Source organism: Chelonia mydas, chromosome 13, assembly GCF_015237465.2.
Source record: "Chelonia mydas isolate rCheMyd1 chromosome 13, rCheMyd1.pri.v2, whole genome shotgun sequence".
NCBI classification, from domain to species: Eukaryota; Metazoa; Chordata; order Testudines; family Cheloniidae; genus Chelonia; species Chelonia mydas.
Window position 1 is genome coordinate 18408062 of NC_051253.2, and position 26619 is coordinate 18434680.

A 26619-nucleotide genomic window follows, 5' to 3' on the forward strand; every position below is an offset into this window, starting at 1 on the left:
TGCAGGAGCCGGTGTGGGCAGCACAGGGAGGGACATGATCTCCTGTGCTGCCTGCAGTGCCTCTGGCGTGGACAGCACCCGGAGCTGACGGAGGCCTCTGCTGCTATCTGGGGTAGCTGGCGGAGTGCAGGTTGGGCTACATCGCTCCACCAGAGCTTGGGCCTGAGATCCTGATGTCAGTGAAGAGTTGCCCGGCCTGGGACCTTGATCGCACCCAGTCTTACCCTTTCCCTTGCGGAAGGTTGGAGACCAACCTTGCACCGTCTTCTTGGGCTTCTTGGTAGGAGCCATGGATGGGGACCAGTGCCGGTCAATGGATGGTCCCGGTGGGGTGCTGTGTACCGAGGTCACTGTACTTGGTGCCTAGTTGGAGTGTTACTCCAGTGCTGGGGTGAGGGCCGACTCCATAAGGAGTGCTCTTAAACGAATATCGCACTCCTTCTTAGTCCTTGGCTTGAAGGACTTGCAAATTTTGCACTTCTCACTAATGTGCCCTTCGCCCAAGCAACGCAGACAATTGCTGTGTGATCACTAATGGGTATGGGCCTCTTGCAGCGATCACAGGCTTAAAGCCTAGGGACCAGGGCATGCCCCATCCCGAGGCAAAGTCCCATTTGGGACCTACAAAGTCTCTAACTATAGCTAACGGATTTATAAACACTAAAATAGAAAACCATATACACTACACTACAAGAGATAACTAGTTCGTACGAACAAGCAGCAACAGCACTAGCTGAATCAGCAACAGTTCCAGCACCATCACTGGCGTCAAGAAGGAACTGGGGGGGGGGGGGGGGGAACTGGCGGTGCCCTATATACCCTGGCATGTGCGCACCATTCCAGGGAACGCCAGAGCCGGTCCCCTATGGATACTGCTGAAGGAAAAACTTCCAGCACTTAGGTGTGTGTGCTCGCCACATACACAAGTTGAATGGACATGAGCAAGCACTTGAAGAACTTAAACCTCTCACACTGATGGAAACCAGATCTGACCAAGGAGCACATCTAAGACAGGGCATATAGTCTGCATTAAATAAATGGGAGCTCCAGGTAAATACACCAGGGGAAAGTATCCAGGCTTATCAAGGAAATATAACAGACAGCCTTCAGTGGCTAGTACCAAATTGTACAATTGCAGCCTCCTCTACCAAGTGATCTAAGAATGAGATTTAATGATGACAAAGCATACAAATTCAATTTCCTTTCCACCTACTGAATGAACAGATGGTTGGGATACAGGTTAACCAGCGGAGCTCCCAGTGAAAATTAATGTGACTTCAAAAATGAGCAAGCAAGAACGAGCATGTTAGAAGATTGCTTCACTTTTGATCAACAGCTCTTTAGAAGAACCCAAGCATTGATATCTCAAAATTACAGTATGTTCATAATGACCACAGGGAAAGTTTAAAGCAAAAGCTCACACGATGTTATGCAGCATCTTTTGCACAGTAGTCATATCAATTCAATTATAAAAACACTGATAAAGAAAAACAAAGATTTCTTATGTTTAGCATGTATTTTGTAATAGCAGTCCCTGCTTTGTGGAAAAGATAAAATTCTTCCACCCCAAAAGCCTGGGAAAAAAGCCACCCAGGAAAATTCTCCATCAAAAAGCCCTACCATCTTGGAGAGGTATATTGAAAGCATTCTGAAAGCGTCACTTTACTCAAACATGAATGTCTACTAGCTTTATTATACCTCACAGTGAGTACATTGAAGTTTCCGTCTGCTATGGAAAAACCTGGATTCTCTACTCTTGCCAGACCAAATCCAAATGTCAGCACAGATAAGGTTAGGGTCAAAAGACGAGCCATTACAAACAGTAAAGCCCAAAAGGTAAATCTGAAAAGGAAATAATAAAATTAATGCGTCTTCCCCCTTGGTTAACTGTACAAAGCCGCCTTCTATTAAGCTTCCTTGAGCACTGAAATTTAAGATGAAAAGGAAAGGTATATTGAGATGAACAACAATTACAGGAATTCTACATCTAGTTCTCCACCCACAACAGTGAATTCTGCCATTCATCCATATACACTCAATTATGCCTCAAATAAAACTTTTTCCCCCCAATATAGAAGTTAAATTTTATTTTCAAATGCGTGCTTAGAAATTTCCAAATGTGGGGTCTATAATGGCAATTACACGTATTGCCACGTAGAATGCACTACCTCTCTACTTTGTAGGTAACTTAGAGCAAAGTGACATCATTTTAATATCCAAGCTTGTAGAGAACACAAAATTTGGTGGATAAACATTGAAAAGGACAATGAAAAGTTACAAGCATCTATTATGAATTCCCCAACTATTTTTCTTTTTAAATTTTAGTTAGCTGTAAGATAAGATCTCCATTATTTTAAAACATTAGCATATTTCAGTTAAAAACGCAATTAAAATAAAAAAGTTAGATAACTAAATAAACTTTAAAGTCTTCCTCATCAACCCTCATCCTATATCCTGGAGATCTTCAAGATAGCCATCACTAGAGACACTGTTGAAGCCAAGAGCTGGAACCAGAGGTGTGCCCAAAGGGAAAAAAAAGACACTACCATTGCTTGTCCCACATCCCTGCCAGTAGCCAGGATCAAGAATTTAAGGTCCTCCAGCATGCAGCAATTTTGGGAGGTAAGTAGAGATTACTGACTGATTTACATTCTGAATGCTGCTGTCTCAGTGAGGATTGATCAGACCTGTCACAGAAGTCAGTAAGGGAGAAATTCATCTATTACCAATTTGGAGAGCAAAAGCTTTGGTTTCTAACCAGTTGAACAGGACGTGGCCTACTGATATGGTGACACTTAATCTAGGAGAATACCATGAGAACAAACTATAGAAAGCAGTTCTCAAAGATTTCAGCAGTACAGAAGTTTTTACATCATGCCACTTAAATTATTATTGGATAAAAAACTGGAACTATTTTCAAAATGAAAAGTGCATTCAGAATCTCAATTCAAACACAGCTTGTTCAATTAATCTCAAACTTAAAAAGAAAATTACCCAACACTCCTATACTCAGCCTGTGACAGCTCAAGCAGAAGTTGTTGGGTTTTTTCCTCCTAGGAAAATAAGCCAGGGTTTTTGGAAAGCTATGAGAGTGGGAATTTATAACCTTAAATATGAAGTTACTAATAGCCTGGAAGCCCGCGTGGAGAAATGGCTCTTGATGGTTTATTGTTCAAGATTATTTTTATTATAAACAGCAACATTTTAGTTCTCCTAAAACACTCAAAATGCTTCTCTAACTCATCTTTTAAGGCGATAAAAATAAGGAATGGAAACCTAAGATTAGGGTAGCACACAAAGAATGGTAAGTGTTTCCTAATCCAAGGAAGACTGTCCCTATCCTGAAGGACACATTGTTTGATCAGACAGAACGGGGAATACAACATAGTATTTGTATTACAGTAGTGGCCAGATGTCCTGATCAGGACTGCAGTCCTGTTACATTGGGTGCTACACAAATAAAAGTAGATAGGGTCCCTGGTCTGGAGAGCTTACAGCCTAAGATGAACAACTTAAAAAAAAAAATGGGGGAAAGTTGTTTGTTTGTTGGGGGGAAAGAGTTGTTTTACTTTATTTGCATTAATACATATTGACTTTCTCCAAATGACCTTCAGCCTAATTATTTAAATGCTGGTGTTAGGAGTTGAGACAGAAAAAGGTCTTGGGTAGAGATATGGAGAAGAGGGTAGTAGCCTTACAGATTAGTTCAAAGAGGACTGTGTATGCATAAAAGGCTGTGTGGAAGAAAGCAAGATGACATTTGTAGAAGTCTCACATGAGTGGGCAGTCAAGTCTTGCACAGCTAGGAGCGTGGAGGGAGACACTACAAGAGATATGAGTGGAAAAGTGGAGCAGAACTGCGAACAGACATGAAGGTTGGGATTTGAGTAAAGTGTTCAGACTGATGCAGAGCATCCCTCTTATTAGTTACTTACTTCTTTCTTGTAAGTTTCATCTTCCTCCCCTTTGCTCTCACACAAAGTTCATTTTCTCCACCCTCATTCTACAAACCAGTCCTCTTGTCTTTCCCCTTCCCAGCTTTCATGCAAGTGTCCTTATAACTCTACATCTCAAAATAAGTGAGCAATTCACTCAAGATATAGAACAAACAATTTTACTTTATATGCTGTTCCAAACTGTTGCCTTCCATAAATTATAAGTATTTTACTTTCACTTCCTGTCCACCTCTTGCAAAGAAGGAGCAGAATATAAAACTGATAATGCATAGAGTGATTTTCTTCCTATCATAAAAGTAATATACACATTGTTTAGATTGTGCATTTATTACTATAAAATACTGGTATAATTCTGTCAGCTCTTTTGTTTACAATATTGGTTTACAATAATGAACAAAGTTCAAAAACACAAATAGATTCTGAGAGAAGTGTAGTGATTTTGGTGTCCATGTTACTTTTATTCTAAGGTGCACTTGTTTTTAAAACAAAGATCTCCATAAATATACTTGCAATGAAAAATATATTGGAGCAGGTAGGCATTTACAACAGAGATGGCTAATATGTACCGAAGACATGATTTTAACAAATATTACTTGAAAAATTATTATGATCATGAAGTGACAGATCTGTTTCCTTGATTCTACATGATGACACTGGATCTCTCATGGAACTCCAACCAAATAGTAATATTGGGATCACAGATACAGCTTAGGATGTGTGATGTCCTAACATTTGCTTTTTGTGTTACGTGCACACAAACATTTTTATGCCGATAGAAATCGCAATAAAGCTCTGAAAATTAAACACAGAGGTAGTAAAATAAAAATAAGATAGTACATGCAAAAATTACCCTTTCTGCTTGTTTTCATCACTGAAGTAGAAAAGACGTGAGGCATGAAAAATGAGCTCCACTAGATAGTGAGGTACCAGCAAAATTAGCCCCAGACGTTGAAGGCTGTAATGGAAAATGAAGGTTACTTATTTGTAACAGAGATTCTTCAAGATGGCCCTGTATATTCACACTTGTGGGTACTGTGCTGCCTTATCGTAAAGCCTTCTTTTAGCAGTGCCAGCTTGAATGCTCCCACTCCTACTCCTACCCCCCTCCTCAGCATCACAACATACCCAAGATGAACATAGGAGATAGAGCACCCTCATCATCTCAATTCCTTCCACCACAAAGCCAGAGATACAGAATAAACAAATATTCTGACAGAGAGGGGAAGGCAATAGGAAATGTGAACAGGCAGAGCTCTTTTGAAGAACCTTGGTTACAAGTAAATAACCTTCATTTTTTCCTTTGAGCAGCTCTGCATATTCCCATTTATGGAACAGATTGATAAACAGTGCTGAGACTAACCTAGAGGTGGACCCAGAGTCCTAGTTGAATAGACAAGCACTGCTTTGCCAAATCTAGCATTTGCCCTAGAAGCCGAGTCCAGAGCATAGCGTTTACTGAAAGTTTCCATCAAAGTCCAGATTGTAGCTTGCAACTTTCAGCAAGCAAAGGAGGTAGCCACACTTGTCTAATGGTCTAATTGCAGCAGACACAAGAATTTTTGCCAGTAGGTAGCATTCAGTAATACATTGTTTAACCCTCTGAGAAATAGTTTGGGAAGAAATCATATACCCCTTATCATTCTTGGCATAAGACATAACCAATGTAGATGATATACAAAAAATTTAGTTCTTTCTAGGTAATAGGCCAGGGTCCTTCCGACATCCAAAGTATGTAGGGCAGATTCTCACTGATTAGAGTGCAGCTGCAGGGGGGAAACCTGGCAAATTAATGGTCTGCTTGATGTGGAAATCAGATACCATGTTAATTAAGAATCTGGGATCAGGTCTGAGAACTACTTATCCTTATGAAAAGAAGTGAAAGGTGGATCAGCCATAAGGACATTCAACTCACTCCCCTTGCTGATGCGATAGCAATAAGAGAAGGCATTTTGATAGATAAATAGTAGAACACTCAACCAGGGGTTCAAAAGGCAATTTTACCAGCATGACGAACACCAAATTCAGGTTCCAAGAAGAGACAGGATTTCTAACTGAGGGATACACATCTGATAAGACCTTCATAAATCTTCTAACTGAACAAACAAAACAGCAATCTACTATCTACTAGACAGAGTATGATACGCTGAGACGGCTGCCAAATGAACTTTTAATGATAAGCTAGATAATGTACTTAAACAATCAGTGGTTAAATACTCCAGAACACAAGGAATGGAAGCCAATGCAGGGGAATTAGATCTTCCCTTCATGCAAGCCTGAAATCTAGAAGCTGATGCCGCTTAAAATGGACCGGTAGACTGTATTCAAGAGTTAATTAGTATGTCCTGTACAGATGAAGAACATGACTGCTCAAGAGTAGAGTCAAAGTCCGAATGCCCACACTATTTGGTGAAGTGATTGTGGGTCTGAATGAAAGATCCTGTCCTCCTGCTGGGACAGAGGAAAACACAGGAAGACTTCCAGGGAGTTAAAGGAGATTGGTAAACCACTGCTGACATGGCCAAACTGGGACAATGAGTATCATCTTTGCCATGCCCTGACAGCTCTCTCACTACATAGCATACAGCAACCTCTTTTCCCAGTGCAGAAGGAAGGCATCTGACAGGGGCTGACTGTTCCTGCCTGCTCTTGAACAGAAGAGAGATCTTTTGTTGAACTTTGTTGCAAACAGGTCTACATCTGGTTGACCCCAACTGGAGAACACAGTCTGGACTAAAAGAAAAGGAGTACTTGTGGCACCTTAGAGACTAACCAATTTATTTGAGCATAAGCTTTCGTGAGCTACAGCTCACTTCATCGGATGCATACTGTGGAAAGTGTAGAAGATCTTTTTATACACACAAAGCATGAAAAAATACCTCCCCCCACCCCACTCTCCTGCTGGTAATAGCTTATCTAAAGTGATCGCTCTCCTTACAATGTGTATGATAATCAAGGTGGGCCATTTCCAGCACAAATCCAGGGTTTAACAAGAACACGTGGGGGGGGGGGGGGAAACAAGGGGAAATAGGTTACCTTGCATAATGACTTAGCCACTCCCAGTCTCTATTCAAGCCTAAGTTAATTGTATCCAATTTGCAAATGAATTCCAATTCAGCAGTCTCTTGCTGGAGTCTGGATTTGAAGTTTTTTTGTTGTAATATCGCAACTTTCATGTCTGTAAATCGCGTGACCAGAGAGATTGAAGTGTTCTCCGACTGGTTTATGAATGTTATAATTCTTGACATCTGATTTGTGTCCATTTATTCTTTTACGTAGAGATTGTCCAGTTTGACCAATGTACATGGCAGAGGGGCATTGCTGGCACATGATGGCATATATCACATTGGTGGATGTGCAGGTGAACGAGCCTCTGATAGTGTGGCTGATGTTATTAGGCCCTGTGATGGTGTCCCCTGAATAGATATGTGGGCACAGCTGGCAATGGGCTTTGTTGCAAGGACAGGTTCCTGGGTTAGTGGTTCTGTTGTGTGGTATGTGGTTGCTGGTGAGTATTTGCTTCAGGTTGGGGGGCTGTCTGTAGGCAAGGACTGGCCTGTCTCCCAAGATTTGTGAGAGTGTTGGGTCATCCTTCAGGATACGTTGTAGATCCTTAATAATGCGTTGGAGGGGTTTTAGTTGGGGGCTGAAGGTGACAGCTAGTGGCGTTCTGTTATTTTCTTTGTTAGGCCTGTCCTGTAGTAGGTGACTTCTGGGAACTCTTCTGGCTCTATCAATCTGTTTCTTCACTTCCGCAGGTGGGTATTGTAGTTGTAAGAATGATCCTTTAGCAACCACTTGTGCACCCAAGATCTGTCTCTGCTTAGATAATCTGTGAATTCATTGTTTTCCTCTGCCAGAGGTAGAGCAATGGGATAAACTTTGTGACTAATACACCAATCCCCATAGACCTATAACCTCTGCACACAGGAGAGTGGAGTGAGAACCTCTTGCTTGCTGATGTAATATATCACCGATATATTGTCCCTGATCTGGCTGCACAACCCTCCCCTGAAAGGTGAGGAAGAAACAAACAAACAATCTGAGAGCCAGATGAATAGCCCACTAATACACTCATGTGCAGGTGTAACACTGAGAGACCCGGTCATCAGCGGGCGCGATTGAACCGGGGACCTCTGAAGCTTAATACATGAGCCTCTACCACATGAGCTACAAGCCAGCTGGCTCTAAGCTAAGGCTGTAGAGCAGACTCATTTTAACACACATACACACACACACAATGGAACAGAACACCACACCCAGAAGGTGTGTGCATTACACAGGGGTCTCTCCTGCACAGACCAGTGCCCTTGAACTGTCAAATGGAGATGCTCCACCCAACCTTTGTTTGATGCAGCTGAAGTTACTGTCAGGGATGACTGGAGCACTGAACTGTACACCTCTGAGCATATTCACCCTTACAGACCACCGTTATAGAGAGACTACAACATTCTGAGTCATGGTGATCAAGATCTGAAGGCTGTTCTGGCTTGGTCTGTAGACATGAGATATCCAGTTATGCAGTCTCATTATCAGACAAGCAAATGGAGTCACAAAATGTAGCAGCTGCCATAAAGACCACAAGACCCAAGAAGAATTTCATTCTCTGAGAGGAACACTGTCAAATCTTTTACATATGCTTGCTCATTTTGAGAAATCTGTCCTCTGGGAGAAAAGCTCTTCCTTCCACAGAGTGCACTATGGACCCTATAAAGGCAATCATTTTAAAGGGGCAGAGAATTGACTTTGGGCAGTAGAAAAGTAGCCTGAGGTCTGAAAAGAGATTGATTGTGAAGACAATATGGTTTAACAGGTCCTCATGCACAATGCCCCTCAGTAGCCAATTATCCAGATAGGGATCATGAAAATACCCTGATTGCTCAGATGATCCCCTATCACAGAGAGGCATTTTGTAAATACCTTGGGCATCATGGAGAGGCAAAATGGAAGCATCTTGTACTGGAAATGATGCCCAGCCACTATAAATCAAAGGTACTTGGGATGATTGTGATTAACAGAAATATAAAAAATACACATCCTTTAGATAGAGAGAGTTGTGAACCAATCCATGAGCAACAGTGAAGGGATTTATGGAGGCCAAAGTCAACACCTGGAAATGAAGCCTCTGAGCATATTTGTTCAAGTCCCTTAATCTAGTACCTAATTAAACCCCCACATCCTTCTTTTGAACCAAAAAATAAAAGGAATAAAAGCTCTGACCCCTGAAGTCAGGAGCCTCCTCGACTGCTCCTAAAAGAAGCAACTTTTCCCCTTCAAGAAGAATTGCCTCATGAGAGGGGGGTCCCTAAAGAGTGAGAGGTAGGAGAGATGGGGGGGGACAGCTATTTGAACTGCATGGCATACCAGTGGTAGTCAATTGGCAGACTGTGGGCCAAAACCGGACTGCCAGACGCCTCAGTTTGGACACACCAATGAAATCCATATTCCTGGAGCCAAAAGTGAACACTGAATCTGATCCTAGCCCTGTAGCACAGGAATTCGACAGGAGCAGTCAGTCGCAAATCATGAAGTATGGCACTAATGATGGTGGCCAAAATATCTCTCGACTACTCCACCAGAGTCAGGACAGCTGGAGCCAAGTGCATGGCCCTTGGTTCAAACACATGTAGCCTTGGGAGCTTGACTTAGGGGGCATCCAGCCCCAACATACAGTGTGGATTCTTGGAACCCTTCAGTCCTTTCGAACTACTGGAAACCAAGACTGGCCTCTTAGAACTTGGATCTGAGGACTGTTCAGATCCAGAGGGTCTGGCCACGAGAGCTTCCTTGAGAAGGAGGAGCTGTAAGCAAGTCTCTGGGACTAAAGGTCCAGCAGATCAAACACCTAGAAAAGGAATGAGTTTCTCCCAGGCATTTGAGGCCCTGAACATAGTCATGAGATGCTGGGAAGACAGCCAGGCAGGAAATGCACCTTTTGAAACCCAGGTTCTTCTGTTTCTTCAATTCTGCCATAATGCAGAACTGGAAAGAATTGCTAACTAAACTACATACTAACAACACTAACTACATCAAGAAAATAGGCTCTGGTTCCAAAAAGACCAGAGAGGTTCACATCTGTCCAGGCATGTGGAAGGATCTGAGGTGGTGAGGTTGCTCCGCCCCCTATATAGCCTTTGCTTAGTATGTCCTGATGCGAGGGGAGCGGGAAAGGTCACGAGAGCGATCTAACGGACACTGGTATTAGAAGGTTTTACCGTAAAGCACCACAAGGTGGCACAGTACCCATAAGTGGGAATATGCAGCGCCATATGAAAAATAGTAAAAAAAAAAAAAAAAATTGATACTGGAATAATGAAGTAAAGCTTTTCAGTTAGTAACAATTTACAGATACTTACTTCAATACATAGGCACCACATATGTGAGCAATGTAAAGGCAGATATAGTATAGCTGTCTTGGTATATCTTCCTAAAATTAAGAGAAAACTTAAAGTTAAATTTTAGCTAACCTGCTTTAAAACCCACCATACTGAAATGTGTCAACCTTCCTTATCTTCCTCACTGCTGTACTTCTCTCTGTAAGGCAAAGGAATTCTATTTGAAGTATGCACCCCATTTAAGTTTCCCACCAAGATTACATTACCAAACGAATCAAGCAATTCAAAATGTATTTTTAAAGTAAAGTAGCAAAGGTTTCAATTCATACCTTTCGAATCTTTTGAAAGTACAATTCTGGGAGTGCATGAAGCCAATAGGCAATCTGGCAGACATAGAAGAATTTTACCTGAAAACTAAACAATAATTTAGAAGGGAAGAAGTTTAGGATGTTAAGTGTTTAGGTTTTTAAAGGATACAACATTTCTTATCCTGAGGGAATGAGATAAAATACTGACCTATAATACGCTATCCTATATATCAAAGGAATTGCAAACAGAAACTGCTTTATCAGATACTATCAAGTCAAGAAGTAATTTCTTGAATAAGTGTTTACAGATTCCCTTCCTATTTGCAAGTTCTAGATCACCTTTTGGATCGTTTTTTTGTTTTTGTTTGCAGAGTGGAGGAACACCCACCTACCCACCCAGTTCCTTCAGTGGAAGACAGACAGGTTTAGTAATACTGAGTCAGGCAATAATCCTCTAAACACTTCTGCATATGCTTAACTTTACACTCATCGAAATCTGTGTGGCTACTCACATGGCAAAGTTAAACACTGGTGCAAGCATTTCCAGGATGGGAGCCTAGCCCCCCCCCCCCACACACACACACTCACACTCGGAATACAGAACAAAGGATTTTCAGCTTTTGGTCACTAATACAAATGAAAATGGTCTACATTGTTTATATTACCAAAACAAATTTCTGGTAGCCAACTGTCAAACAGTTAGAAAAAAAGAGAATAAAACACTTACAACATGCGAGAATGGGGATAGTCTTTCCATAACAAGGTAGGGTTTGTCATGAATTCTTCCTGGAAAAAAAGTTGTCATTTAAGAACTTTCATAATATTTTAGATGTGTATTTTTAAAACAAATACAGATAGCAATTTGACTTACTTACTGCAGTCAAAATACTTGCTCCCCAGGCAAATGAAAACAAATAGAAAAATGCTAGCTGCCCCGATTCATTGAATTTGCTGTGCTTCGTTTTTGACAAATGGAGACGTCTATTAATTTTCTGAAAACAAGGAACACATTTGGGGGTATAAAAAACAGATCAACATTTTACTTTTATTGTTATTCGTAGAGGGAAAAAAAGCAAGCTACTTGGCACTTAGCCCTCAATTAAGTAGCCGTTACCTCCAAGATCTTCCATTCCTCATGTTAGGCTCTGATCCTGAAAAATATTACATGCGTGCTTAACTTTGTGTGTGTGAGCAGTCATACTGATGCCTATATGAGAAATGCTTATGTACTTAAATTTAGTCATGTATTTTTTTTTTCAGGATGAGAGCCTTATTACTTAGTTAGGGTCTGATGCTGCAGGTGTCATTGTAAGGCCAGATTGACCGGGCCCTTTGTATTTCATATTTCCAGGTAATGGAGCTCTAGCATGCATATACAACAGTGAAAATACTGGAACCTTAAGCAAGTCACAAATTTGAGAAGTTATTTGGCAAAGAGGCAAAAAATGAAAACCCAGAAGTTTACAGCCAAAACCTAACTCTGTAGATTTACAGCGATTGCAGAGGAATGTCAATGGTCACCATTAAAGACTGAGGTTAAAAAAAATTGCATGGAAAACAAAAAAGTGAAAAAATTCACTAGTTAAAGAAATTCTTATGTTCTGCTTTTTTTCTTCTTCCCCCCCCGCCCCTGCCCCCAGCTTTAGATAAAAAGGAAGAGTGGAAAGTACATTTAGATATTAATTCATATTAAATCAAAACATTTCCAATAAAGCAAAATGGAGGAAGGGGGACAGCATTTTTTATTTATTTATTTATTTTTAATTTAAACAGTTTCTATACTGACTTCCAATTTAAAATTTTAGGGACACGAAGGTTCGATGTAGTAGACAAACTCCTGTTTTTTCCATCCACTTACTAATGGAGAATACTAGAAGAGTCAGAGAAACTAAGAAAACATTACTTCATTAAATATATTGTTATATAGACACATTTCCAGAATCTAATAATATTTATATCAAATGACAAAGGAACCACCAGCATGTAATGCATAAATACACCTACATGGTTTTATTTTATTTTGCAACATGACTTATACAAGTGCTGGTGTTATCTTATGTAAGACTAGCAGAACAAACGTGTAACAAACAGCCTAAATAAATAATTTACATAAGTAAATTACATTCCCATGGTTAACTTACATCTAGTATGTATTCTTGGATCACAGCATGCAGAATAATGGCTATAAGCATGTAGAAGAAGATGGTGGCAATGTCTTTTGGACCATATTCATAGAAATGAATGGGTTCACTCCTGTCATCTGAAACAAAGTTTTAATTACTACAAAAATATCTATTTGAATAGAACGCATTTACTTATGAAATGTTCTATGCAACAGAGAAAGGATAAATATCTTATCTACTTGTTCTCTGGCACATAGTATCCTATGTATCCAAATTCTTGCATCTTTGGCACATGAATTCTGATCCCCCCTCAAATAGTTTGGAGTATTCCCCACCCCAAATGCAAACAAAACTATAATTGTAAGACTGGAAGGGAAATGCTGTGGGTAGTACCATTGTGTGTCAGCCTCTATCAGTTCTTTCTGGCCTAGGCCATAGAAAATATAGAGACCCAGCAAAATTCCATCTCAAGAAGTGTAGCTGTATGGAGAAAGGATATTACCGTCAATGTATGGATCTATGTAGCTCAGCTTCATGGATCAATTATAAGTAAGTAATTTACCCTCTCTCTAAAAAGGGCATCTTACATATCCACTGAAATTTAAAAACCTGTTCCATACTTTCCCCACCCATACCCAAACAACCCTCGAAGTTCACACGCAGGCTCCTTCCCAGCAATTCACTTCCCTCTCCCTCAGCTCCTCCATTACCCCTAACTTCCCCAAGCCTTTGCACTGCTTCTGAGGGGTGCAGGAAATACGGTTCTGTATTGTAATTTAAATGAATTATTACTCAGAGTTCTGTATTAATATGCCTCGTAAGGAATCTATTTGTCAAAAAACATTTCCTGAATCTTTTGTGTTGTCTGTATTGTCACAGACATACTTGTTGACAGGTATTTTGAAATAAATGACAGAAAATAATTGAAACTGATGTGCTTATATTGTGTTATTTTGAGAAATAAAATATACAAAATTTTGCAGAATTTTAAAATATTGTGTGCAGAATTTTTAATTTTTTGGCACAGAATTCCCTCAGGCATAAATTTAGTGAAAGAATAAAGCAGAATCCCATTGCTTACAGCAGAGCACATTTATTTCCCCCGCCTCCTCCTTTTGGGGGAGAGAAAGAGCATCTGCCTACAATTCAATGGTTCTCAAACGTTTGTACTGGTGACCCTTTCACATACCAAGCCTCTGAGTGCGACCCCCCTTATAAATTAAAAACATTTTTTATATAATTTAACACCATTATAAATGCTGGAGGCAAAGCGGGGTTTGGGGTGAGGCTGACAGCTCATGACCCCCCAATGTAATAACCTCATGATCCCCTGAGGGGTCCTGACCCACAATTTGAGAACCCCTGACCTACATATTCCATATCCATCACTGCTTGCAAACAGTAATGTATGAAAAAATTAGCTGGGGGTTTCTGCTAATCAATGAAGCAAGGTTGGTGAGGTAATATTCAATTACAAGCATAAAGGCTTTTGCCCAAAAAGATAATGAGCATAGTTGTTTTTTTTCTCCTAGACTTGGAATATTTTGTTTTTCTGTAAAAACAGCAAATTTAGTAAACACAATATGAAAACATTACATAAAGAAATACTGAATGCACAGGGAGGGTGAAGAGAACAAGTGTAAGGTCCTTTCAGCACAGGCGCAGACTTTTGAAAGTGCCAGGGAGTGCTTGACCCCCGGCTCCGCCCCCACTCCACCCCTTCCCCCAAGGCCCCACTCCTGCCCCGCCTCTTCCCGTCCCTGCTCCACCACCCTGCCTTTTCCCACCCCGTTCTGCCCCCTCCCCGAGAGTGCCGTGTCCTTGCTCCTCTCCCCTTCCCCACCAGAGCCTCCTGCCTGCACACCATGAAACAGTGGATTGCGGCGGGAGGAGGAGTTGATTCATGGGGCCCGCCGGTGGGCAGGAGGCACTTGGGAGGGCCGGGGGGGAAGCTGACTGGGGGGCTGCCAGTACCATTTTTTCCCCGTGGGTGTTCCAGCCCCAGAGCACCCACAGAGTCAGCACTTATGCCTTTCAGGCATAGACAGGTTATTCTTATTATAGGCAATGCAGGTAGCAAAACCTGTAGTTAAGATAGTCTGACACTTACCATTTAAAGAGCCTGTGTTCAGTTGCTTATTACTACTTTTCCAGACTTTAACTGTTCAGGCTGAAGTTTCCCATGGCAGGTACCTGCCTCAAGCTGATTCCCCCCCGCCCCAGTGTTTCAGATAAAGTGGTTCAGTGATTTCTGAGGGTGAGATTAGGGAAGTATGCTATTTTGTTCAAATTAAATAAATCTTATAGCCATTTTGTTGAGAAGCTCTAGTGTTTCAATGCATTGGAGATGTGGGTGCAGACATGTATTCAACTCAGCTGTCCGCACACCCAAGTCAGGGTAGGATGGTGCTCGTCCTCTCCCCTCATAATCCCTCTCATGGCTACATAAGGGCAGCACTGCCCGGACCCTCCGTAGTTCCTTTGAACTCCGTAGTTCCTCCCAGCTAGAGACTCCGATGTGGAGGGGCAGAGCATGGGTCACGCCGTACATATCTGCACCCACATCTTGAAGAGCAACAGTTACAATTCAGGTAAGCAACAGTCTCTTCTTCGACTGCTTGCAGAGTTGTATTCCACTCAGGTGACTCACAAGCCGTTCCAGCAGGAGGTGGGCTCAGAGTCTTTAATCAGTTAGTGGGCAGAAGTGCATTCCAAAAATTTACATCCAATCTTGATGCCATGGTGATAGTGAAATGCCTAGCAAAAGTATCCACAGAAGACCATTCAGCTCTGCAGATATCCACTGTTGAGACATCACTAAGCAGCACAGCAGATGTCCACTAAGCTCTGGTTCAATTAACCTACAATGATTGTAGAGGTGTCAACTGAGCCACTACATAAGCCGTGGTAATGCAGAGAGTAATCCCCTTGGATATGGTCTGCATGGAAACAGACCTGCATGGCCTTCATTTGCTCAGCATAGGACACAAAGATTCAAGGTGATAAACGAAATGGCTTATTTCTCTCTAAATAAAACGCTAAGCACCACCTGACATCTAAGTTATGTAGATGCTGCTCCTTTGCACTTGAATGTGGTTTGGGAAAAAAATATAAGTAAATAACCTGATTAAAGTGAAACACAGATTCCACTTTAAACAAAAAATTGGGTGTAGTCTTAAAGCACCGCCTTGTCCTTGAAGTATACAGAGGATCTTGAAGTGTACAGAGGATCTGCCATTAAGGACTGCAACTCACTAACTCTTCCTGCAGACGTTATAACCACAAGGAAGGCCATTTTCGGAGAGAGGAGAGCATGTGAACATGTTGCTGCTGACTTAAATAGTGGATCCATCAGCGCTGCCAGGACTGTATTAAAGTCCACAATGGTACTGTTTCTTTCACAGGTGGGAAAAAATGGATAACACCCTTAAAAAAAAAAAATCTCACCATCACAGGGTGTAAGAATATTAACTTCACTTGAATAGGAGAATGGAAAGAGGAGATCGCCACCAAGCGAACCTTCAGGCAGCTCAGTGAGAGACCTGAAGATTTCAAATGCAGCAAATAATCCTAAACGTGTCCTGAATCTGCACTAATGTGGGCTGAATGTCTTTGGATGTTGCCCAAATCAAAAACTGTTGTCCACTTAGACAAATAGGTGGAGTTTGTAGTTGGTTTTCTACTACTAAGCAGAATATCTCTAACTACCTCCAAGCATTGCTCCTTCCTTTGATCTAGCCAGGCAGCCTCCACACATTAAGGTGCAGACTACTCAATGCTGGATAAACATTCTGGCCATGACACTGAGTGAGAGGTTTGGGAGGTCAAGCTGACAGAGAGGGGAGGTCAGAAAACCAACGTTGCCTCAGCCATGGGAAGAATAGCAGCCAGGGTAATCATGCAGAATCTCATGTACTTGCTTATGTTTGTGGAGAGCGTGGAGACTGAGGATAGGTCTCATTCCTCCCTTGAATCTGGGGGATCTGGAAGCATTGGGAACAAAACCCCTTTCCATAAAGATAAGGAACCTCCTCTATAGTTCCTAGAGTACACAGGGTTTGTACCTGCTGTAACAGCAGTGACTCATGATAGGGGTTCCTCTAGAGGGACAGGAAGATTGGAGGGTGGAATGGATAGGAACTAATGGCATAACCTAATCCCACAGTGTTTAAGACCCATCTGTCCATATTTATTGTCTCCCAAGCACTGTAGAAGTGAGACAGCCTATCCCCAAATATTTGGAGCATGGATATGACATTGACAACTACGGTGCTGCTCTCAAAACGCCACTCAAATAGACTGTCTAGCTGAAGAAGGAAGAGGACAGACCATTTGACTAAAACTAGACCAAGAAGGTTTCCTCCTCCATGATTTGTGCCCCTTTCTAAGGAAATCTTGCTACCTCATGGGGTAGGAGGACTGATGAAAATATCAGTGAAAACAATATTGCCATTGTTGGTTCTCAAAATGCAGTCTCTTTGCGGCTTGGTTATAAATCTCCAATGAGCGTAGCATGGCCTGCAAGTCCTTGAAAGGATGTACTGTCTCAGCAGTTTTCTCCGAGGACAGGAGATAGGATAGCTGTCCCACAAGAAGGGCAATGTTTAAACCCCAGTCAGGGCATCCCACAGGGAGAAACCATCTAAGTAAGGGTACTAAACTATAAATATGTATAAAAAGTTATAAAGAGCTGTGAAGACAAGTGTGAAGAAAGATCACACTAAGCGCTGCAACTCTAGCTGGGGGCAGTGAGAAGGAACTGAGAGGGGGGTCAGGCAGCACCACCCTTATATAGCCATGGGAGGGATTATGAAAGGAGGAGCATAAGTGCTGCCCCTACTGATACTGGTAGGCAAAATTCTCCAACTTTGATGTGCTAGGCACACACGCGCCTGAGTGGAATACATGTCTTAAACTACTCAAAGAACACTGTCTTGCCTGTGCTCTCACTGCTTCTGTTACTGGCTTCCAGGCAGCATGGAGGAAAAGGAGGAAGTCTAACAGGAATGCAGAAGGGTGAGAAAGGAATGTTGGGGTGGGAATGGGACCATGAGGGTGGAAAGAGGATTACAGAGGTCTATAAGCACTAAAAAAAAAAAAAAAAAACCTCCCCTTCAGAATATGGAATTAAACCCAAGACTTGAGTCTCTATGTTCCTCCGCTCTATATTCATCTCCACTTTGCCCTATTGATAAACTGCGAATCATCCCCTGCTTGTGGCTGGTCCACATGGAGATAACAGTCTCTTTCTGCTACCAATTACTGTTAGTTCAAGTGGTGGATATCTATAGAATGGACATAAATGTCTGAGCCTTGCTGGTGACAAACTAGGGTCAAATTCTGCTTTTTCAGTGTTGTAGGGTTGTTGGATTATTTTATTTATTTATTACACCCAAAATACACTATACTGAAGGAATGTTAAGATTGCAAAATTAAGTACTGAAGGGTGCCAGAATTAAGGGTGCCCATAAAACCATAGTTCAACCTCCTGCTGTGTATACATTATAATATAGTCTTTAATTACATGACCATATGCTATTTTTTCCCACAGCACCTCTGCCTTTGTCAGTGCAGAGAAAGGACAGTGCTGTAGGAATGAATCAGAGTTGTACAGTGTATGAGGCTGTTGTCTATAGGACTGCTGCCTCATTTGTTGCAGGAGTTGGAAGATGTGAGGTGTCTCATAGATACAGAGAGAGGAAAATGTGATTACACCTACAAAAATTGGTAACGGGACTCAAGGGCAAGTGTAGTTCCTGAAGTTATTTTTTAAATATATATTGGATAGATTTCAAGTCAATAGTGTAATTTTAAAATAAATTTATCTAATGGGACATAAAGCGAGAAGTATGTGAGTCAGACCTCTGATACCTTATGCCATTATTTAGAATCTAGCTATTTTAGATAGTCATCCCTGAAGTAATGTCTGTAACTTTTAAAGACAAAAATAAATTAATCCATTTAAGAACATAAGACAATGTGTGATTAAAAATGGGAAACATTTAGGAAACCACATTCAGAGTTACAAAATATTCTACTTGGTATGAAAAGCACCAAGTTATAAAAAGCAAGTGGAAGGCATACCATGCCTAATCAAGTGAAGCTGTGGTGTAATAGCAGTATTAACTATAGCAAAAAAAATCAAAAGTGGTAATTGCTTATCACTAGTGAAGAACTAGGAGCTTAGGTGTTATAATGGTGAGAACATTAGAAATCCCCAAGACAAAAAAGAAATAAGAAAGATTCTGTGAAATACAAGTGAAATGAGTTAGCGGTAAGACCATTATTATTTATAAATGGAGAACTTTTTATAATTGGGTTGTTATGCTATAGAGAAATAGACGGCGGATTTGCTTTATTCTTACCAGTGGTGTAGGTAACGTTGTACTGCACAGTAATAAAGATGATGACATACTTGGCTGTGACCTGAAATTTAAAAAAAAAAAAAAAAAAAAAAAAAAAGAGAGAGCGAGAGAGAGGAAAAATAGAAAAAATTGGCCACATTAACATTCAAAGTTTTAAACACACACTAAACTACAAGCATAGTAATTCCAGAGCCCCTAAACGCTCCTTCTCAGATGAAGTCTATAAGGAAGAATATGAAATCAATTAGAATAAATTTTGAGGGAACACAGTTACTTTAATGCAAACAGTTATTAATATTTAAATATATTTATGAAGCAGAAACCCTTAACATATAAAGTTAAAGTAACTGGAACTTGGCAAAGAAAGTGGGGATGGGTCCCACTCAGCCAGTCTTGGTTAAAGTCTGTACTACTTGCTGATAGTTGATACCATCCACCATTGATGATTTCACACACCCACATCCACTTTTCAAATAAATCATTTAACATGTGTGTCTATGCTATATGGGGCCATGACTTTACTTCTGTGCAGGTGGTCAGACTAGATCATCATGACAGTGCCTTCTGGCATTAAAGTCTATGAGTCTATTTTAGCTTAAGGCTCAATGTCATCCTTCTCACAGCACTTTACAAAATATTTTAAATGTTGTTTTCGGTACAGAGGGTACAGAAATTAAAATGACTTTCATTTTCTCCAAAAGTAAAATAGATTCTTTAAATCCTATTAATATTAGTCAAATGAGTAACTCCAGCAGACTTTTAAAACTAGATTTTTATACCATGCCCATCACTGTAGCATCCAAGTACCTAGGCCTCCCATAGCAAATAGATCTATCTGAATGTATGCATTCAAATTTCTGGGACATAAAGCCAGAGATGGATACCCACGAATCACTTGTGAATTTGAATGAGAGAGAAGCACACACACTGTTGTAACATGCACAAAGTGTAATCCACTGTACGCTCTCTTTTAAATTGACCGGCATTGGAAAGATTTATAAGGAAATATGAGTCATACCAGAAAAAGCTTTTCTCATGTATTATGAGATCTATAATTTGTAGTAACATGGATATAAAGATGCACAGAAATATACAGTTATGTAAAATATACACAAACTCAACTAGCACTGAGGAAGCTGCAGTGGCATAACAAATTTTTTAAAAAGTAAACATCCAAATTTAACGAATGGGTCAAAACTGCACATGAATCCCTTGTGTGAATAATTAAGTTATACTGTTTAGGGTACATACATGTGAACCTCCTATACCAGAAGACCTAGAACGTCAAGGAACTCTCTTTTAAAAACACTTCTCAATGCGAAAAAGGAGTTCTGTCTTTTTCTCTTGTGAAATGACAGTTTGACTTGTCTCCCTTTTGTGGGAATGGCAGCCAAGTGTCTGCTACCAAAAGACAAGTAAGAAGAATATATTGCCATGTAGATGCAAGTGCCAACAATACCAAATTAAAAGGAAAGAGGCTAGCAGAGCCCTCCCATGCCCCTTAGTGAGCCAGGCATAGGCCATGACCAAAACACCATCTGTTCCAGATCACTACATAGGCTGCAGCACTGTAATTCCCAGAAGGTGGTACCTCCCCTTCACCTGCAGCAACACCAGAAGGCAGCTCCTTTACAGCCAAAGGGAACACTGAAGACGTCAGCAGTTCTGACATTTGCATGTGGTTCTGTGGGGTTGGCATACTGACTGTTGGCTGGGGGAGAAGTCTGGGCACTGGGCTTCAACTACCACACTCCTTCATTTTCAGTTTTTACCAATTTTTCCCCAATTTTTTTCAAGTTTTTAAATAAAACACAATAAATTCTTGGGAAATAATTAAAAATCAAAAACAAAGGGCCTTATCCATAGTTGAGAGAGTTGAGTTCTGCACTTGCAGGGATTCAGCCTTTTAGGTATGAGAGTGTGAAATATAGCTTATCCTTCCCGAAGTTATAGCACCTAAGAGTGGAATCCACAAAGCAGCTTAGGCTCCTGACTCCAATGGAAGTTAAGAGCCTAAGTTGCTTTGTGGGTTCAACTCTTAAGGCCTGTCTACACTTCGAGGTGCTACAGTGGCACTGCTATAGCACTTCAGTGAAGACACTACCTATGCCAACAGGAGGACTTCTGTTGGCATAGGCAATCCACCTCCCCAAGAGGCAGTAGCTAGGTTCCGTCAACCTACTGCTGTCTAAACCAGAGGTTAGGTCACTTTAATTGCATTGTTCAGGGGTGTGGATTTTTCACCACCCCTGAGTGACAGTTATAGTGATCTAATTTCCTAGTGTAAACCAGGCCTTGATCTCTTTGTACAGAAAAAAAAATGATCTGAGAACTTGCATGTAAATTGGTTAGAGTTAAAGTTTTCAAATGGGTCCTTTAAGAAATTTAGCACCGTCTGCCAAACCATTCTACACCCACAGCCCCCGCACATGATTTAATTGCAGGCACTGTCTATCTACACTAACAATTGTCCAGTAATGTAAATTTTGGGTAGATCTGGTAAAATGTAGTTTTTTTAAACGATTTAGGAATAGTAGTCATTTTTTTCCTTCTTTGTAACTGGAAGTTTTTCCTTCAAAAGAAACTGAAGAATAGTGTTCTTAAGAAAGTTTCAGAGGAGAATTTACCTCTTTCAAAATGGCTGCTATCTCATACTGTCCTCAAAAGGGACTGAAGCCACAGGCTTTCCTTAGTAAAGATGTCAACTGACTCTATTCATCTACTCTTTTTTGCCTTCTGACTTCATAAGAAAATTCTATCTTCACCCTTTGCCCTTCAGGCCAGAGACTGTCTTTTTCTTTTTTTGCAGAGACCCAGCACAATGGGACTGCTGTCCTCCTAATTTGAGCCTCCATAATATAAATATTTACTACTGTTAAATGCAGCCAGTGGCCTCAGTCCCATTAAGAACAAATGGTGATGGAAGGTATGAGTTTCTCTGAAGGAGATTTTATGTGCCAGCCTACGCTGAAGGATAAATCTTTTGGTTATAAAGAATATTGGCAAAAAAGGAGGAGAAAAAAAACCAAAAAAAAAAAACCCCAAAAAAACCCCAAACCCCACACCTTAATTTTAAAGTTTCTTTAAAAATATATATATAAATACACACACACACACACTTGTTGCACCGTATCTACTCAAACAAGCGGGGTAGGAGTATGACACTGGGGTGTGTGCACACAGGGAAGTGTAATGAAAGATGTGAGAGCAGGAGTGAGTGATGGGAAAAAAGAATGGTTACTTACCCTACAGAAATTGTGGGGTTTTGAGATCTTATAGTTAGTATGGATCCCACTGAAGGTGCCCATGTGCCTCGTGTGTGAGATCAGATATTTTTCAATAGCAATCTCTGTCAAGGCCACACATGCAGCCTGTGCCTCCCCATGCTCCTATATGAGGGCATAAAAGGCTGTGACCCTCCCTCAGTTCCCTTATAATTCAAAGCCCATGTTGCAAAGAACTTCAAAAAGCAGGAGTAAAGGGTGGGTCACGGGAGCCACACTGACTACATCATCTCAAAAAACAAAACAAAACAAAAAAAACCCATCACACAGTTACCACAGAGAAGTAACTTCATTCTTCTTTTTGTGCCAGTTTGGATCCCACAGTAGGTGACTGGTAAGTAGTATCCCCACCCGGATGCTGGACTCGAGGAGTGACAGTGATATCAGTCAAATAATAATTGAAGTTGTTCCGAATTTGGCATCAGACTTAACCACTGTATCAAGGGCATAATGACAAGTCAGTGGGCTGTTCCTTGTTGCTGCTTCACATATCTTAGATATCAGCATATTTCTGAAGCAGGCTGAAGATGATGCAAGTGCCCTGGTGGAGTCTGCTCCAACATTTGATGAGGAATATCAATATGTTGAATGCAAGACCAAGTACAATTGTATTGGCACATAACCTGCTGATATTGCTGCAAGGTGAATTTTACAAGAACTAAATGCTTATAGTTAAGGATCTGTGGTATGAGAGTCTCAACTGGGTCCAGATTATGTCAGCCTACCAATATGAAGAACCATTTCCATTTCAAGTAGTTCTTCCTACTAGTGGCTTTCTGCTCAGTATGTGGTTTCCTTGCACTTGTCGAGAAGAGCCTTTGTCAGCCATGCTCATCCAGGCTGCCAGGTGCAATGACTGCAGATGTGGGTTCAACATCTGGTTGTGATTCTGTGAAAACACCCCCACGTCTGGGCAAATCAGGACATAGATGGGAGACCAAACTGACATGTGCAAGAGATCTGATGGCCACAATTACCTCAGCCAACAGGAAGCTGTCAGAATCAGTATGGTTTTGTCCCACCTGATTTTAGATATCATCTTGGAGGACCAGGAAAATCAAAAAAGTCATATAGGAAGGTTGGAGATCATTGTTATAGAAAGGCATCTGGTAACTATCCTGGGCTTGTGCCTCCTCTAGAACAGATCTATTGAGGGAATTTCGCATTGGCAAAATATTGACTCTATGATGGATGCCTGCAGCGAGCGCTCATGGTTAGTTACCACATGCCTGCTTGGGAAGCGTGCCAGATCATTGATAGTACCTGGAAAGTGTAAGGCCAGTGAGGTTACCCTATGGTGACACCAAGTCCATGATCTGAAGGCTTCCTGGCACAGAAGGGATGATTATGCATCACCCTGCTTATTGATGTAATGTATTGGGGACATGTGGTCTGTCAACATCTGCACCATAGAGCACTTCAGGACAGACAGCAATGCCACACAGGCCAGTCAGATGGCCCTGCACTTCAGAACATTCAGATGCAGTTTCAAATCATCACCAGATGCCCTTCATCTGTAGATGATTCAGGTGGGCACCCCAACCTGCCCCAATGCACCTGTGATGAGAGTCACAGAAGGGGGTCAACTATAAGATAACCCTATTTCATAAATTCTTTGAGTCCAGCCACCAAGTGAATTCTTGCAGAACCTGGGGTGGAACCCTGACTCACTTGACCACATGATGCTTGGACAGGGAGTACACAGATCTCAAGCAACTGAGGGAGGGTTGGCATTGCCCCACCCTTTATGCCCATGTACTAGAACATGAGGCGACACAAAGGCATTTGTGCAGCCTGGATAGACATTGCTTTCCAAAAATATCCAGTTGCACATGCCTGAGATGCCATGTGCACCTTAAGTGGGATCCACACTACGTAGAGAAGAACTGAAATGTACAACTCTGGTTTCTTAACGTTTCTCTGGTGACACAAAGCAGTTGTAAACCCAGGTTAAACTAGCACTGATGCTTTAGCAGTCTGGCTCTGCCCCAGAGTGGCATAAAGCACTTAGAGTGTACTGGTGAATCTAGCCCTAAAAAAAAAAGTTGATATTACATATCTTCAAATCATTAGAAATGTCATACTGTAGTATTTTCTTTAGGTTTCTCCTTTAGTATTCACCTATAATTTTTTTAAGAGCTTAAAAGTTTAAAAAAAAAAATCCTAGACAAAAACCATAGAAGAAATATAACATGTCAAGATATGGAAATGTGTTGTTAGACCAACAAACAATATTAATTCTTACCTGCAGTGACACCACTATGGGGAAAAGTGTCTTTAGAAATCAGTTTAAGCTAATCTAATCTAGGACCACAAACACCAGAATGCATCAGAGTACTCATAAATGAATCCCTCATCATTACCAGTAAACATTAAGGTTGTTTACATGCATTAATCGTGCGTTTACAAGCCTTACGTTTGGATTTCTTTTAAGTTTAAACTTACCACTGAATTTGTGGGCTTGTAATTATCTCAGAAATAAGCATTATAACATCCCTGTTATGGTTTTGCCCTGAATTAAGAGATATGTACTCTCAACCCTAACTCTACTTAAACAATTTGTGTCTCAGAATTATTCATTTAGATTTATAATAAAAGAGTGCTTATCCTGGACTTGATGTGTCTCCACGATCATTGCAGAAAGATACAAGTGCACAAGCCTTCCCAAATTAAAAAAAGAAGCAGCCAACAAAAACTATCAAGTCAGTCAACACCGTGATACTATCCTGCTACATCTACCAAGCGGCCAATGGACTTTGACTTAATGTACAGGCAGGAATCTAACCCAGCAGAGCTCACCCCAGCCTTCCAGCACAAGAGGCCTCAGAACAAGAGCTGCTTTGACTGGCGGGGGGGGGAGGGGGGGGAAAAATGAGGTGGCAGTCATCTAGAAGGTTGCAGTCCGGCACTGCAAACAGTCAGTTCAAGGTTGGAAAATCCACAATGGAGACAGTTTTCATATGAAGGTGCAAGAATATTAAGCATATCCTGCTGCACAGGATGGAGACTCAGGGCACTGTCCAAGAAATAGAGGGATTTCAAGCAAGGGGCTTCCTGAATTGAGGTGGGGTGATTGATGGGATGCATATCCTGATTCTGACCTTGCCACTAAGAATGTGAAGGGAAAGGGTTACTCTTCAACGCTTATACAATCACAGCTGGATCACCAGGAACATTTTTCTGACATTGGCTGGTCAGGGAAGAGCATATTTAGGCATACAAGATTTTTGCAAAAGATGAGGCAGGGACAGTCTTCCCTTACTGGCATATTCACATTGATGGCTTGAAATGCCAGTAGTGATTCCAGAGGACCCGGCCCATCCTTTGTTTCTCTGGCTCACTAAAGCTTACACTGGACACCCAGACAGCACCAGGATGACTGCTGAATGTGCAAAGGATGCTGACAATGCCTCATAACTAGGCTGGATCTCAGCCAGGCAAATATTTTTGTATATTATTGCTGCATGTTGTGTATTACACATTTGTGAAAGCAAAGGAGGAAACATTACCGGCAGCATGGAGGGGTGAAATGGAAAGACTGCCTATTTTGAACAGCCAGACATAAGGGCAGTTACAAGAGTCTACAAAGGAGCTGTATGGCTCAGGAAGGCCTTAAAAGAGCGTGTCATTGTATTGCAGTTTGCCATAGTATATCAGCATGCTGCTTTTGTGTACTTTGTATATTTGGCTTCAATGGCAATATTTATAAATTCCTGTTGTGAATCTGGTGAGAAGGGAGTGGTGTTTTGGCCTATGTCATTTCTGTTTGGGGACACCAATACAAATACTGTTATTTTTTAAAAAGACTGAGTGCAAAAAACAAACAGTAAACTCAAATAAAACCTTTATTACATGCATGAAAGCAAAGTGGTAATCAGAAGTCATATATATTATATATATTAGTCATAGTTTTTATTTTCCACGGGTATTCAGTGAAAGGGATAAAGTTATGCCAGAGTCTTTTTTGGGGGGAGTGGGATGTGTATATGGTCCTGTGTGTATATAGAGTTGTCCATGGAGTGCACCTGCTGATGGGGAGGTGGTATTTGGGCATTTTGCTCCAGATTACTGTGCAACACCTGTGTTTGGTGCTTGAACAGAATCATAACATTTCTTGGAATATTTCTTGGTGCACCTCTTGGTCCTTCTGCTTTTGCTCGGTCTCGATAATGCCATCTGTCCAATGCCTATTCTCCTCATCAGCAACATATGAGGACTGGTTAGGCTCAGGATCAGAGTATCTCCTAGAAA

At 41.1% G+C, this 26619-nt stretch overlaps 1 protein-coding gene across 3 annotated transcripts in view; it reads right to left on the reverse strand.

Annotated features, from left to right (window-relative positions):
• Positions 1-26619, reverse strand: part of LOC102947000 (translocating chain-associated membrane protein 1) — a 51548-nt gene that overhangs the window by 14065 nt on the left and 10864 nt on the right. Inside the window, exons 2-9 of one of the 3 annotated variants that reach the window (XM_007059834.4) lie at positions 19085-19145; positions 12738-12856; positions 11472-11588; positions 11324-11382; positions 10618-10702; positions 10310-10380; positions 4807-4911; positions 1699-1842 (exon numbers count right to left, since the gene is read on the reverse strand). In XM_007059834.4, coding sequence (XP_007059896.1) covers positions 1699-1842; positions 4807-4911; positions 10310-10380; positions 10618-10702; positions 11324-11382; positions 11472-11588; positions 12738-12856; positions 19085-19145 — 761 coding nt within the window. The remainder of the gene's footprint in view (positions 1-1698; positions 1843-4806; positions 4912-10309; positions 10381-10617; positions 10703-11323; positions 11383-11471; positions 11589-12737; positions 12857-19084; positions 19146-26619) is intronic. The other 2 variants (XM_037916016.2, XM_043526707.1) reach the window with 2 other exon arrangements.